This window comes from Panthera tigris, chromosome X, assembly GCF_018350195.1.
Source record: "Panthera tigris isolate Pti1 chromosome X, P.tigris_Pti1_mat1.1, whole genome shotgun sequence".
Taxonomy (NCBI): domain Eukaryota; kingdom Metazoa; phylum Chordata; class Mammalia; order Carnivora; family Felidae; genus Panthera; species Panthera tigris.
In genome coordinates, this window is record NC_056677.1 from 22,922,861 (window position 1) to 22,938,858 (window position 15,998).

At 38.9% G+C, this 15,998-nt stretch overlaps 1 protein-coding gene across 1 annotated transcript; it reads right to left on the reverse strand.

Moving 5' to 3' along the window:
• Window positions 1-417: 417 nt before the first annotated feature.
• LOC102968278 (serine/threonine-protein phosphatase 4 regulatory subunit 3B-like) lies at window positions 418-3,839 on the reverse strand. The gene has a single exon (XM_042975114.1). It carries the CDS (start codon window positions 3,509-3,511, stop codon window positions 1,151-1,153), a length of 2,361 nt encoding a protein of 786 aa, XP_042831048.1. The 5' UTR covers window positions 3,512-3,839; the 3' UTR covers window positions 418-1,150.
• Between the last annotated feature and the right edge of the window lie 12,159 nt (window positions 3,840-15,998).

A 15,998-nucleotide genomic window follows, 5' to 3' on the forward strand; every position in this document is an offset into this window, starting at 1 on the left:
ACCACTTTTTACAAATTCTTGGTCCACCGAGAGGCAGACCTCTTTTTTGTACGTTAGCCTTTGCAAATTATACTTTAAAACTTAACTTGCTCTGAAGACTGATGCAACTTTATTAATACGTCAGGAAATACCTTCAAAAGTACCTTTCACCATCTGGCAATTGAAAGCATTCTGTTTGACACGCTACCAAGGTAACAGAGAATACCATTCTAGAATACTACTGGCTTGATTTTTGTCCTCACTTATCTAAACAAACAAACAAAACTTTAACAACTGCAGATTTTGAATCCAGCTTTCTTTTTTATTCATGAAAAATACACACTGCAAGTTACTTCCCTCCAAAAAAAAAAGAAGTTAAATTAACAACTGCAGATTTTGAATCCAGCTTTCTTTTTTATTCATGAAAAATACACACTGCAAGTTACTTCCCTCCAAAAAAAAAAAGTTAAATTAACAACTGCAGATTTTGAATCCAGCTTTCTTTTTTATTCATGAAAATACACACTGCAAGTTACTTCCCTCAAAAAAAAAAGTTAAATTAGCAACTGCAGATTTTGAATCTAGCTTTCCTTTTTATTCATGAAAAATACACACTGCAAGTTACTTCCCTCCAATTACCCAGAGGCTGATTTTGTGTTAAATCTTTGCAGAAATGTGAATAGCTTAATTTTTTTTATTACAGTTGTCTTTGTTTTCCATATAAACCTAAGTTTTTACTTCAAAAAAGGCAACTGAGGCAAAGAAAACCAGAACCATTGAACAAGTCATGTTAGAAGCTTTGCCACTGCAGTGTTAATAGTTGCTTTAAAAACATACCCCTGAAACAAAATTGCATTAATATTATATCATCAACCTATTTCCTCCCCCCACCAAACCAAGATTTTTCTTGCAAAGAAGTTATCATTCAGATTCTGGTTAGTTTATTATTATTATTATTTTTAATTCTGTGAAGTTTGGTTTTCACAGAACTAAAACCTCCTAGATGATAACACTGAGCATCTTTCCTTCTTACTGTGTATTTATTAACTTCAAATGAGAAAGCTTTTGGATTCAGATTTTTCACTAATTGATGTTCATAAAATTTTAGTAATGTAGAACTTAGTAAAGTAGAATTTAGTAATTTTAGTAGAGTTTAGTAATGTTACAGGTTTTACGAGCTAAGATGTGGTTTCTTCTTGGGCGATGCTTCATCTCCTTCATCTTTTTCTTCATCATCTGGATCATTCTTTAAGCCAACCGTGCTGCTACTGCTCTGGCTACTCGTTTCATTAGCACCACCAGCAGAAGGGGATGAACTGATTTTGCAGCTCCCAGAAGATGTTCTTTTAGGAAGATCTACCTTGTCTTCATTTTCTTTTGGGTTTTTAGTCTCCATAAACTTATCATAAGGATCTGGAAAATCATCTTCCAATGGTGGCATAACTGCTTCTTCTTCCTTTGAATCTTCTTTAATACATATTTTTTCCTTCTTCTCCAAGACTCTGATGCCTCTGCAGAGTATTTGACTATACAGTATAGAATGTAAATTCTTCCGAATTTGATTTTGTTGCTCTTTTTCTTCGTCATATCTGATCTTCAGTCCTTTGAATGTCTGAACATATTCAATCGATTCAAGTGTTTTATAAAACTTCTCAACTATATGTGTAACAAGAGATCTGATATTTTCCACTCTTATATATTCAAACAGCTCAATAACAGCTGAATTCAACATATTGTATCGAGTCCCGTTTTTCAGAAAAGCATTTACAACTGGCTCAAAAAGATTTCCCTTGATGATGTAACAATTATAAAGTTCATCTTTAAGGCCAATCATCCCTCTCATAAAGCGAAGAGCAGACAGAGTCAGGAAAGTGTGCTTTGAACTCATCAAGATCAAGACTCTTCTTAGCAAGTCATTGCTCAAAATATAGTTTTTTATGTAATATGTGTGATGTTGCACACAAAATGTGAGCAGCTCCAAAATTAAAGAAAGCAGCCCTGCTGTTTGATAATTATTGGGGCTGTTTTTGTCAGCTCCAACTACATTATCCCCTTCACATATATTTTCTGAAGTGATGGCAAAAAGTGGTGCTATGAAGTTCTGTATACAATGCTTGTAGAAGAAATTTAGAAACTCACTTCTTTCGCATTTACTAGGTGTTGACAGCATATTTTCAGGATGGATTAGAGCACGAAGAAGTCCCATTAAATGAATAGCACCTTCCAGCTCAGGATCAGTGTCACAGATCATTTGCTCACTTATTAAGTTAATGAAAAGGTTACCATCTACACTCTGCTGGGCTTCTTCCATTATAAATTCTTGGATCATGGATGGACTACACTCTACTAGATAAGTAAGTATATCGGTAGCAGCTGATCGTATCTGCAAATCCTTCCTGCTCATCACGGTTTTCAGAACAGGAAGAATTCCCAAATGCGTCAATGTTTTGAAGAGGGCATCCTTGTTCGGAGGCTGTAATGTCTGCGAAAATTTACAGAATTCCTTGAAGAAAAATAGCAACTCGCGCTGTTTATCATCATCTATAGTCTCGTTCCTTAGCTGCACAAAAACTTCAGACAAAAAGTTGTCATCTTCGTGCAGCATGCGGACTATCTCGACCTTGTTGAGGAAAATAAAAGTTGTAAGAGTAGAAAGAAAATTCTCTTCAAACATGGATGGTATCGGCATAAGGATGTCGTGAATGTACTGTACCCTATAGGTCTGATGTATCTTTTGCATAAGTTCACAGTCCGTTATTGGTACAACTTCCTTGAACTTCGCATGTTGAGTCAAGAATTCCCTATGCCTTTTCGGCTGAGCCATTGCAGGGTCATATTCGAGGCATCCCACCACATCCATGATACACTCATCAGAAAACATGATCTCAAACAGAGATGTCTTGTTAAGGAATAAGATGGCTTTAATAATTTCATACAAATGGTGTAAACCTTCAGTGTCCCCTTGGTCTTCACAAGTGCGGAACAGCTGCAGCAAATTTTTAATATAGTCCCCATTTTCTAACATCAGAGCCAGTCTTTCCTTATGGATAGGTAAAGGTAAAGCGAGAATCGAGGTAACAAAGTCATCAATATCTTCAAGTTTACCGAGTTCACAGCTAGGCAAGTCAAACACATCAGCGGTTTCGAGTATGTCGTCAAACTGATCTTCTGATTCATCTAAGAGGTCTTGTGTGATACTGACGGATGGATCTTTACCTTGAACTCGGCAAATGTCTTCCCAGATCTGCTGACAACCTTCGGCATCCTGGAAACTTAAAGCCATACCGTGGCCCTCCGCTTCTGACCAAACAATCAGCGTTTCCTGTTGCCTCTGGTACGGCGTATTTGAATTGATCTTCGACTCCAGGATTAGCGCGTCACTGGAATCCGACTGAACTAGCAGACACACGCTCTGGAGGTGCTCCACGTAAGCCGAAGAGATGTGCCCGGTGCCTAGGTCATCCCATTGTTGATCTCGGTTCAGGGAGTAGAGTTTCACGCGACACTTGTCGGCCATGGCGCTTTCTGCCATCTTCTCGGCAGCGGTGGCGTCGGCGTGTGAGGTGGCTGGCTCGCGCCTGCCCAGAATCAACGGCTATTGCCGTCGTTGGGGCAGCGACGACGGTAGCCGAGGTGGCCGGTTAGGAAAATCACAGTAGAAGATGGCGGAGAAATAGCGGTCGCGAAGCTGGCAGTTACGGAGGTCTGTAGTGTTCGGAGTCCTGCCTCCTCTCGCTTTCATCTTATGTTCGCCTTTCTTCGTTTTGTTCTCGCATATTTCTTCTTAATGTGGGTTTAAATCGTGAGTCCGCTCACGGTCGTCTGGGAAAGCCTCGATTATGACAGGATTCTTACGATTCTCCCAGGATTCTACCCCAAAGGAACGTTCTGTACATGTCGAGGCAGTTGCCCCCAATATTATGTAGAGGCTTAGTGATTAGAGCAAAGCACTGTTCTAGCATAAAAGCTTTCGTCCCTCAGAAACATTTTCACTTATCAGGTGTGCGGGGATTTAGGACTTGAGACAAAAGAAAGTTAATCGCTTATGTCCTGACCAGTTCAACACCTGACATCCGTGTTGAGGCTCCCGCCCCACCCCTGACCCCCGACCCCAGAACAGAAACGGGAGCCAAGTGAAGTGTACGCTATTAACAATAATCAGAGATCTGTAGGTGCGTCTTCTCCATAACACTTGGTCTATGTATCTGTCATTCACTTACTCCCCCACCCCCACCCCCCCCCCACCCCCCGCCATTGGGGTAGGATCTTGTTCCCAGACGGAGTTGGTTGGCAACTCTTTTACTCTGTTCAGTTCGGCCTAAAGCGCCGCTGTCTTTGGCGCAATGGGAAAAACTTTTTCCAATCTATAACCCCACTCCTCGTTCTTAGAGGAATGGGCCAGAGGGAAACTGGGTTGAAATTAGCTAAGAGTGAGTAATGAACATCACAGGTCAATTGTTTCACTTCTTTTCTTGATCATTACAGTGATAAGAACCACAACTATGTAATATTACTTGAGGGCTTATTGTTATTACCAAGAAAGGTAATAACATAATTGATCAAATATAGCACTTTAGTACTTATTATGTTCAAGACACTGTGACAAGAACGTTTATATCTTTTTGTACTTAATTTTCATAATCACCTAGTGATATAGGAGTCTTAAGGGTCCTTCTAAGATCAGGGAGAAAACTTAGAGAAGTTAAATCGCCAAAGGTCACACTCCTAATAAGTTGAGAAACTCTGATTTGAATACATGTCTTTCTGATTCCAAAATTGGTTTTCTCAGCCATTGAACTATGCTAGCCCCTTCTTTTCTTGGCCTTCATTACATTTTATTTCACATTCCTTCCATCTATATAATTTGTAATCAACATAAAATTATCGAGACGATGAAAGTCACGCACTTCCTTCTTTAGATCCACATCTGTGTATAGCCAACCAAAAAATAGAAGCTTGTATATGGGAACTTTGTTAAATATAATTTTAATGGTAACCAAGTTGATTTTTGATGTAGCAGCAACTTCTGCAGTTTTCTTTAATTTTTTTTTTCCAAACATTAACCCTGTTATTGCAAGGGAAAAACAGAATTGGGCCATATCAAGCACATTTGGATTTGATGAGTACTGTTTGTAACGGTCACTTCATTTTACATGGCATTGGAAATGCGTGACAGTTCTTAAGTGGAACACAGAAAAAAACGCTTTCACATACCGCTCTTGCAGTGTCGCCTCTAGGAGATTATAGTACAGCATTATTCCCTGGGACAGGACAGCCAGAACACTTGGAAAATTGAATGGAAATGACAATCATTTCATGAGAAAACTCAAATCAATGCCAGCCAGGGTACTGCTGGTTTAGAAACCTTTACAAATCATTAATAATACTTAAACATAAGAATTAATAAGTGCCTAATACAAACACTGACATATGTACTCACTAGTTTAAAATTCCTGTCTGATTTCAACGAGAGAATATGCAAATCGTAATAACAATAATGACATGCATGCTAATGGTCCAATTTTTTTTCTCTGCCATGGTTATATTAAAGTTTCTATCGGAATCAATTATAATACTGTCAGTTGTCTGAATATGCCCTCAGGTTTCATTCTCTGAGAGGCATTCTGCACAAACCTATGTGTTCTCACAATTTTATCACAGGGAGTTTCCCTTAGGCCAATTAAGGCCCCTTTATCTTAATTAGGTTAACGAGAATCTCTTTACAGTCTAAAAGAGCCTCAAGTCCAAATTTCTTACTGCTATTTCTGCACTAGATTCTTTCAGTTCCTGTCTTATTTGGTTTGGGAAGTAGAACAAAGCCCTTTTTTTTGCTCCAGTAGTTCTAGCTACCTAAGATTATCATTATTTTGTTGTTTTACAGAGAGGACGGTGATATGCATAAACAAATGCCATATTCTAAGAGCTGCATAAGTCTCTTTTATAGGCATTATTTATATTTTATTTAACCCTCAGACAGTAGTAGCCTGAGGAAGATATTACTACCATATTACAGAGGAAAAACACTTGAAACTCCAAAGCTGAATCATACATCTGGTTCAGACTCTGCTGTAAGTGATATTGCTGGGATTTGAAAGTAGGCCTGTATCCTTCCAACCCTCCACTTTACCAGTCCCAAAATGCACAGCGTTCTCTTAGGCTATGCATAAATTGTTATAGCAGATATTTGTAATAATTATGATTTTTTTTTTATCCCAACTATCACTGCTATTTGATTTTTCTCTGTTTTATTTTGTGAAGGAAAATCATTGAAGCCAGTTCAAACTTAAAATAGATTTAGGGGCGCCTGGGTGGCTCAGTCAGTTAAGTGTCCAACTTCGGCTCAGGTCATGATCTTGTGGTCCATGAGTTTGAGCCCCGCGTTGGGCTCTGTGCTGAAAGCTCAGAGCCTGGAGCCTGCTTCAGATTCTGTGTCTCCCTCTCTCTCTGCCCGTCCCCTGCTCCCTCTCTCTCTCTCTCTCTCAAAAATAAATAAACATTAAAAAATTTTTAAAAATAGGTAGATTTAATGTTAAGACTCTGGATCCCTCTTCTGTTTCGGATGCCTGTCTCTCTCATATTCCTCCCCGTGACCTGAGGGTAGTAAGAAGTAGTTCTTGATGACTCTGCCCTGAAAATAGTTTTAGAGAGGGATCTTGTAATTCATCCATATTTTATGAGTACTAAGAGATTAAATTTTATATTTCTCCTAGTTATTTTAGAAAATGATAAAGGAATGAGTCTACATTTCTGAATTTTAGGATAGGCCACATGTATATATGTAGAACATTTAGATATCTAAATATTCTATCTATAAGAAGAGAGAACATTTCACCGTGAGAAGAGCAAGGTGATTTTTAATTTTATGAAATAGCATTAAAATAGAATTTTTCAAATGTATCTGCTCTAAAATGTTCAACTTCAAAACCGTTAGTGAAAAAAAAAACAAACACATGCATGTTCTCTACAAGTTCCCCAGGTAACTTATTCACTGGCATGTTGCCTTTTTTTGGCTACTATCATCTCTGATTTTGAAATCTGTAATAGTCTCCCCTGGATTCTGCCTTTTCCTCCAATTACTAGATTCTCAACACAGTAGCTGGAGAAGACTCATTTAAAACATACTGTATTCCCCTCCTCCTCTCCTGAAAATCAATGCGTTTCTGCCTTACTTAGAATAAAAGCCAAAGTTCTAACTATGGTTTATGAGTCCTGGCCCCCTTGACCTATCTGAGCTCTTCCCTTAATAGTTAGTCTCTGTCTCCCTTAGTTTGGTTCAGCCACAAGAGCCATCTTGCTCTGTCAGAAGCACACCACGCACACTCCTGCCACAGGGCCTTTGCACCTGTCCTTTCTTCTACTTGGAACACTGGTTCTCAATATCTACAGGCTCACACCCTCACTTCATTAAACAATTTACTCAAATGCCCCTTTCTTCCAGTGAGACCTTCCCTAAGCACCTTTTTAAAATTGCAGAGACCCTCTACCCTACCCCATCCATCTGTTTACTTTGATATATCTTTTCTCCATATCACTTAGCATCATCTGAATATTTTGTACTTCATTTATTCCATTTTCTGCAGCCAGACTGTCAGCTGTTTGAGAGCTATGATTTATCCGGTCTTTTTTCTCACTGCTATGTGCCTAGTGTGCTACTCTATCAGCCATAGGGCGTGATATAGTAGTTTCCCAACAGTTATTTATTGAATAAATACATAAATGAATACATATTATTTCTAGGATGATTTCCAGTAATCCATTTATTTAATCTTCACAAAGTTATGAGTTATGTGTAGGCCCCAGTCCATACATGGGGGATAAAACAATGAATTTGAAATTTATTTCTAGGTCTTTTATGGAATAAATAGTTTTAACTGGAGATATTTCTAGTTTATGGGTTACATCTGGCATTTTCCCTGCTGCCCCAGTCCCACTCTTCTGGATAGTTTTCTTCTCATTGATGGTGACCAAGGAAGCACTAGTCTCCTGTTTTAGACTTTTAATTGCACGAAAAACTAGTTTCTTGAATAAGCTGGATGTTTGCCTTCGTGTTGTGTCAAATGTTCCTTCCCCAACCCTGTGCTGAGTCACGGCTTTTCCATCAACTCTCAGGTATTGAAAGAACCTTAATTTTCTAATATTAAAATGTCCACTGCATTTTAAGTTTCTTTTTGATTCGTATCTTGTCTAAAACAAGTCCATGGCCAAGCCTAGGGTCAAGAGATCAGGAGGTATGCCCCCCTAAGCAGGGGTGGGGGGGGATCATAGCAAAATTACATGGCAAAGGAAGTGGCTGGAAGGAAGGATGCAGCACCGGGGACATTGATGCAGTCTTCCACAAGCTTGAACAAAACAGCTATAACTCAGAACTTGAATGGGCAAGGAGGGATATATGGTCACCCTGTATAAAGAATGTTAGGATGTGTGGATATTTAAAACCTTTTATTCTCAGCTGCAGACATCATCCTGTTATGTGTGCATGGCAGCAGTACCAGCAATTATCTTCCCAGTGCTCAGAGGTAAGAACCATTTTAAGTATTTTTTGGATCCACAGGCAGTTTCTATTAGCACTAGCACATTTTCCACTGAGTGCTTGGCTTGCTTGGAAGCTTCAAATCTTTCACTCATACCACATGGAATTAAAGGAGGAAGAAAGTGTTGGTCACTGGTGAGAGTGGGGGGAGCAAATGTTGTTCTCTTGACCTCGTGAACATTTTAGACTTTCAGTGCTGTGTTCTCCTCTTTTTCTTCCATTCCAATAGTTCTTCTGGACTCTGAGGTTTGTTTTAAATTGAATAATGCACAGATACCCTCCTCTTTATCCTGATAGATCATATTATTTCCTGTTCCTACCTAGATCTCCACAAATAACACTAGCTGACTTCTTATGAATCACCCTACAACCATGTTATCTAATAGCAATGAGCATAATGTGAAGTTAAAAACCGCTCAGTTTTTGCTTACAGATAGAAATCATCTTCATTTCTTCAGTATAGCACTAGATATATTTATACCATAAAATATAAATTTTCATTTTTTTAGGCAGCAATTGATTTCAGCTTAACATTTTTGCTTTAATTCCATTAACAGTTAAAGGAGTGCCTTGAATGCATTTGATTTTTTGTTGAGATAACTAGATTGAGTTAGAAACAGAAAAATAATAGTGTTTTCATGATAAGGGAAAATCATAAACACCTTGGGTATTGGTTTTGGATGTGTTTCTACTTGAAGTGTGAAGATCTGGTTCACTCGTCCTGAAAAATAACCTTCTGTGTTTTGTTACCGCTAGGGGACCTTCTGCCACCTTCTCAGGCTGGAGTGCTGCCACGGAGTGTAGGAATGTCTTTTTGAATCACATGCTGACATCATTTAGGAAAAGGTAAAACTTTTGTTTACAGTTACTTAAAAGAATAATTTTAAAAACCTCTTAAGTTAGCAAATTTCTTTATCAGATATGTAAGTGATATATGCAGCATCATGTAAGACAAACATAAAAAGGTTTTTGTAATCAACATGTGCTGCATAACTTCTTATGTACAGTGACTGCATCGTTCTCCTGTGTCTCAGATGGCTCTTAGTTGTTATATTTCCCATGAAACTTGATCTTATAGAGTGAACTTTGGTAAAGGTCCCTTGCCTTACGAACTCCTACGTTTGTGTTGGTTTGTTTGTACGATCGGTTTGTTGATTACTACGAGTACGGTAGTTGTTGTCTACCCACTAGATGCCACTGGCATCTCTCCCCAACTTGTGACAATTGTCTCAAGTTGTTTCAGATGTCTCAAATGTCCCCAGACAGTGCCAGCTGTCCCCCCGGGGGTAAAATCATTCTCAGTTGAGATCAGCTACTAGTAAGTATTTTCCGTTCTTATCATTTGCTAAGTGTTTAAAAATGCACAAAGTAGTTCAAAGAGGACACATTTTGTGGCCCCCTCTTTTCCTGTCTGATATAGTAAAACCAGCTTATTTGAACTTTCCCCACCCAAGATTTCTATTAACCAGGATTTCTGCACATTTATAGTGAAACGATAAGTGACGTTTATTATCAGACCTCTCTCCAAGATAATAATTATGTGACTGCATCATTTTAGCAACCACCTTCCTTGTCTCTCTCAGGTCCCTCCCTGCAGCACCCAGTGTTTTCACATTCCCTTCTGCAAGTCCAGGCCCTTTAGCTTCACACAGGGCCTCACCTCTTCACACTCATTTTGAGTACATCTCCCCCACCTTGCACCAACTCACTGGCCTTCTTGAATATTTCTGGCCCATGTAAGGCCTCTGTTCTTGCTATTTCCACTGATTAAAACCCGATGCCACTGTATTTCCATGTCCCCCTCATCGTCATTCACATTGCATCTCAAAAGACATTCCCTCTGAAAGTATTTCTTTGCCCACACAATCTAAGACAACACCCTCCTTCTCCTCTCATTCTAACATCACCCTATTTTTGCTTCTCAGTAGAACTTTCACAATCTAGAACTGCCGCATCATTTGTTTACTTTTATTGTCTTATTATACTCCCACCCCACCAAAGGCAAAGATGAATCCAGGCTAGTCTTATTCTCCCCTAGAAGACAATACGCATTCAGCAAATATTTGGTGAAGGAGCTCTTGAAAGAACGCGTAAAATCGCTTTTTCTACATTCCAGAGACACGGCTACCATTTGTAAGAAGTCATCTCATTAAACGGATCTTCACTGAGATATCATCACCTGTCACTGGGTCTGTATTTTAGCCCTCCTTGAAGTTCATAGTCAACTCTCCTTCTTATCTACATTTGCTAGTCTAACTCTCAACATTTTCTCCTCAACATTAACATTACACTCCAGTTATCTTTTGGCAAGACATTTCATCTAAAACTTCACCAGGAGAATAGGTACCAACTCAAGGCTCACCTTCCATTTTCAAACAGCCTTATTCATATGTTTAGCAATTTCCGCCTCCCTCTTCCATCTCAGAAAAAAGAGTGAGCCTTCTCTTCTTCATGAATCACCTCTTAACCTGTACTCTGTATGTTACACCCTTTCTGGCCTCCTGATACCTTTTGTGTCATAAATTATTCCTTCTGTGACTTCGGTCTTTAAACTCTGCCTAGGAATAATTTCTTTCTCCCTTCAATTAAATGTGCTCCATTTTCTTCTATCTTAAAATAGTCAAACAGATTCTCAAAAACAAGAATCACATCCATAACTTTAACAATAATGCTGATAGTACCCTAAAACAAGAGTAAAAATATTTGTTAGGTTCCCTGCTATATTCCCAAGGTCTAGAAAAGAGCCTGGTGCATAGCCGGCATGCAGTGTGAATATTCGTTCATCAGCCAGCCGTTAACAGTTGCCAGTGTTCCCTCTGTGTGGCATGCACCATTCTAAGTACTCCACAGGTGCTCTCAGTCCTCTTAATACAGATGATATCATCATTAGTTTCACTTTAGTGATACAGAAACTGGGGCATAGCAATAAGTACGGATAAAATAAGTAATAAAATAAAATAAGTAACTTATTGAAGGTCATGGATGCCTTGCTCTCTTAATCTAGACATGTTATCTCTCAATTATAGATAGTTGTACCTGTAGCAAGACATGGATGGATGGATAGATAGAAATTTATACGTGTGTGTATCTGTATTTCTATCTATTGAAATGTATATATATACACACATATACATTTCCATCTATATCTATCTCATGTATGTATCTCTATCTCTATCTCTATCTCTATCTCTATCTCTATCTCTATCTCTATCTCTCTCTATCTCTATCTCTATTGAATAATGTTCAGCCTTAGAATGCGTATACTACATTATAAAAAGAATTAAGTCCCTTGTCATTTTATTAAAATCTATTACTTTAGTATGTGGTTTCACATACCAGATTTTTTTGAGTTCTTTCCTAAACTACTTTCTGCATGAAGATAATGAGGTTAACAAACTTGCCCAAGTTTCAACAGTAAGTAAACATTCAGAGTTTAGATTTGAACCCTACTAGTCACACTCAAGAATCTGCACTTAAGTTCTTTGCTACACAGCACGTCACTAGTCTCATTTCCTTTTCTTTAAATAGATACTGAAGCTACATTATAAATACACATTATAAAATCACAAGGTTAGGATCTTTTTTTTTAATGTTTATTTATTCTTGAGACAGAGAGAGAGACAGAGTACGAGTGGGGGAGAGAGAGAGGCAGAGAAAGAGGGAGACACAGAATCCAAAGCAGGCTCCAGGCTCTGAGCTGTCAGCACAGAGCCCGACGCAGGGCTCAAACTCACAAACTGCAAGATCATGAGCTGAGCTGAAGTCAGACACAACCGACTGAGCCACCCAGGCGCCCTGCACAAGGTTAGGATCTTAAGTGTTTGGGGACAAGCAAATGTATGTCTCTATAGCTCCCTTCACATCCCTTACCCCTCTCTTTTTCTCCTTAATGGAAAGCATAGAGGACAATTAGATATCGTGTGCTTCTACTTGGTTATCTCTCTCCCTTACAAGTACTTGCCCCTCAAATAGAAACATTCCTATCCTATTTATGATTTTTGCTCTAAATAGAGAAAAACTAATTCTCTTATTTTCTCATGCTTGTGATGTTTTACTTGAACTTGCCTTTAGCAATATCTTGCCCCTTTCACTTTTTACACATTCTTCCCCTTTCCAAATGTCTTTTTGTTGTTGTTGTTGTTGTTCTTTCTGTATTTCTTTCCACTCTGGAGTCTCAAAGGATCTTTGTAAACATAGGTTTTATAGCCATTTGTCTCTTTTATTGTTCAGTAGGATTATTCTTTGGAATAATTACATTATGGAGCCTGTCATTAATTTCCCAAGCTCTATCTCGTTTAATGCAGTTGTATACAGAGAAGCCCTTTTAAAATCTTCCAACTGAGGTTATTTAATTGATACCTATCTTCTCTCCCCACCCCACACAAGCACATGCTATCCACAGTTAGAATTGTGCTACTTAAACTGGCTTTATTATACTGAGCAGCTTTTTGTTTTGCTTTAATTTTAAAGATCTCTAGGTAAGGAGAGAACTTTCATAAACAGTATTTGCTAGTATCATTCGGATTGCACCAGTGGGATACTTTTTTTGCCTTTTTTCTCAAATAAGCCTTCCTGTTTTAATTTCTTCCTATTCTCTGTTCACTGACCGAGGCAGAGAATGGGGGCTTATATATGTTGAATTGCGTTCTCTCCTCTGAAGGTACGTTCCAGTCTTCTTCAGGCCAAATACACCTGACCTTACCACTGCACTCACGATCTCTCTTGTAACTGACTGTTAATCTGACTTTTTTGTTGCATTTTCTCTCTCCATAACAACTACTTGCAGTTGCATGTCTCAAAGAGGAATATCATTCTAATAGAGGACAATTCTAAATATCTTTAAAGAATTCTCCATTATTCTAAAATTATACCTATCTAATTATCCAGTCTCCATGTCATGTGTGCTTATGTTGCCTTTGGCAATATAAGCCTGTGTTTCACTTTAATTCAACAATGGAAGAAACGAGAGGAAGGATGTGCCTTTTTTGCAATATTCTTGAGGTTGCTCTGGGCACATACTTACAGGACTTTGCCATTTATTAAGAATAATCAGCAAAGAAAAGCAAAGAAAAATGATAAGGCATATCCATTCTCTAGGGCTTTAATGTTCAGGCTCAATTGGAGTCTCGAGGGTATTTTAACACCTAAGGCCTCTGACTATAAATCCGTCCCTCAGGTCTTTTCAGTTATTTCAGGGAAGTGTCAGTTGCTCACGGTACAAGAAGCAATTATCCCCACGCAGAGAATAGTTCAAGGAAAGACAGGAAGAAACCTAGTTAGTGAAACAAGGTACTGAAAGAAGAAAACTTACAAAGAAAATAAAAGAGCATACTGAAAAAAGTACAATGCTATATATTTACTGTTTATAGTCACAAGATAAATATAGATGCAGTGGCATATAGCTATATTCATCTACGTCTATATTTGCACCTATATTTGTTCGTCTCCTACATAGGCACGCATATCTTGTCTGTGCCTGAGAGGATGCAGACCTGGTGAGTAAGAGCTCAAACACAAAATTCGATACCTCAAGTGGAAACTGGGGCTCTGCCAGGCACCAGTCATGCGACATGGACAGGAACACCTACTATGTGTGGCCTACAATTTATGCGTCTCTCAAGTGGAGCCATTAACCACTTCATTTGGTTGTTATGGGATTAAAAGTGGTAACAGGTATAAGACACTTAGACCCATGCCCGGTGAAGTTATTATTTAAGCATGTCGGTCCATTTAAAAATCTCCTACCTGAACAAAAACAAAAAAGTGTTCTTTAACACACTTCACTCTCTTCTAAGGGGGATGGGTCCAAGAAACTGAAAGCTTTTTGTTGTTGTTGGCCAAGTGGCTAGGTGGTAAATGCAAATTTATTACGACTTGGACACATTGCCAAAAGCAAAGAGTGAGTGGTCGAGAGCCCTGATGGAGCTACATAAGACACATGCAGTCCGTCTCCCTGCTTCCCTGGCCCGGGGAGTTGTCTGAGGTGAAGGGGGCCAAAGAGAACCTCAGAGAAAGGGGGGGCAGGATTCACTCCCTGTTTGGGAGGCTTTGGAGGAAGGGCTGGACTAAGGCGCGTTTTAAAGTGAGAGTGAGTGGTGTGTAATGGGGGTTCTCCTCAGGAGCCGCCCCCGCCCCCACAGCCTCTGGGTAATCTTGCCCTTTCTCAATACCCTTGCTTGTAATTGGTTTTCTTGTGAAAAGAGTTCAAGTTGCTCAGTTTCACTCACAGCTTGAGTCCAGGGCAGAGTCAGGCTGTGCAGTCTCATCTCTCCATGGGTTACTACTTAAACAAAAGGACTTTAAATTGCTGAGCACACTAATATCATGACACCCACTTCCCTTAGAGGTAAGCACTGTACCCTGAGTTGTGCAATTTTCTACCATGACATTTTGATCACCAAAGTCAAATTTCCCAAATCACGTATACAGTTTCTCTAGTTACCACTTGACTTTTCAAAATTTCTAAATTTTGCTAGATTTTTTCCAGTCTAGAGCCAATTTATATTTGAAGATATTTTTATACATTTCGCATAAAGTAACATTCATCTTCAAGGGTCTAACAGTTGTGCAAAATGCATTTTCCCCTATGAATGTTAAAGAGCACAGCTCAGGAGCTAAGCAAACGTATGTGGCTCAGAATACTCAGAGGATTATTTCAGGATTTATTTTGGATTGTCAGTGTGTCACTTGGGTAAGTGACTAACTCCTGTTTTTGCCTCAGTTTCCTTTGTGATGGGACCGGAATGATGTTAAGACTTCTCCTTTGAGACTGGACCTGGGAAATAAGATTTAAAGTATGTTTTTCACCTAAGTTTTACCATATAAGTGCTGAAAATATCAGAGAACGAATTTCATGCTTAACTAACAAAATTAATTGCAGAAGTATTTAAATGCAAACCGACACACTGTCAGAGACTAGACATTTAAAACTGGAACTGATATTTATGAAAGTTAAATGAAGTTATTTCAAGTGTCCAGTGAGTATTCATTGAGTACTTCCTATGAGCTAGGAAATTTCCTGAGGACTCAATGGTGAATGCTAAGATGGATATTCACCTTTAGCCCCTCTTGAATCTTCAGCCTTGAAAGGGAGACACTTGAACACCTGCAATGTAAGCACATCACAGGGCCACACAAGACAACCTAGACACATCAGGGAGTCTTTCCAGAGAAAATGACGATTAAGTTGTATCTTGACGTATAGTTAGGGTTATAGATGTGTGTGTGGGGGGGGAAGTGGCAAGGGGGCAAGAGCAGGGATCACAGTTAGGAAGAAAAGCTGGTCCTAGGTCATGGAAATCATGTATAGTAAATAAACTTGAAAAGATGAACATGGCAGTATCATCTGTATCCTATCTGTGAGAATGGAGAAGGAAAGCAAACCAGAGATCCTAATAAAGAATGTTGCAGACCTCTCAGTGAGAGATGGTTGTGATCTGGACTGCAATTTTAGCAGTGAGGATAAGGAGAAGTTGATAAATTCACGAGA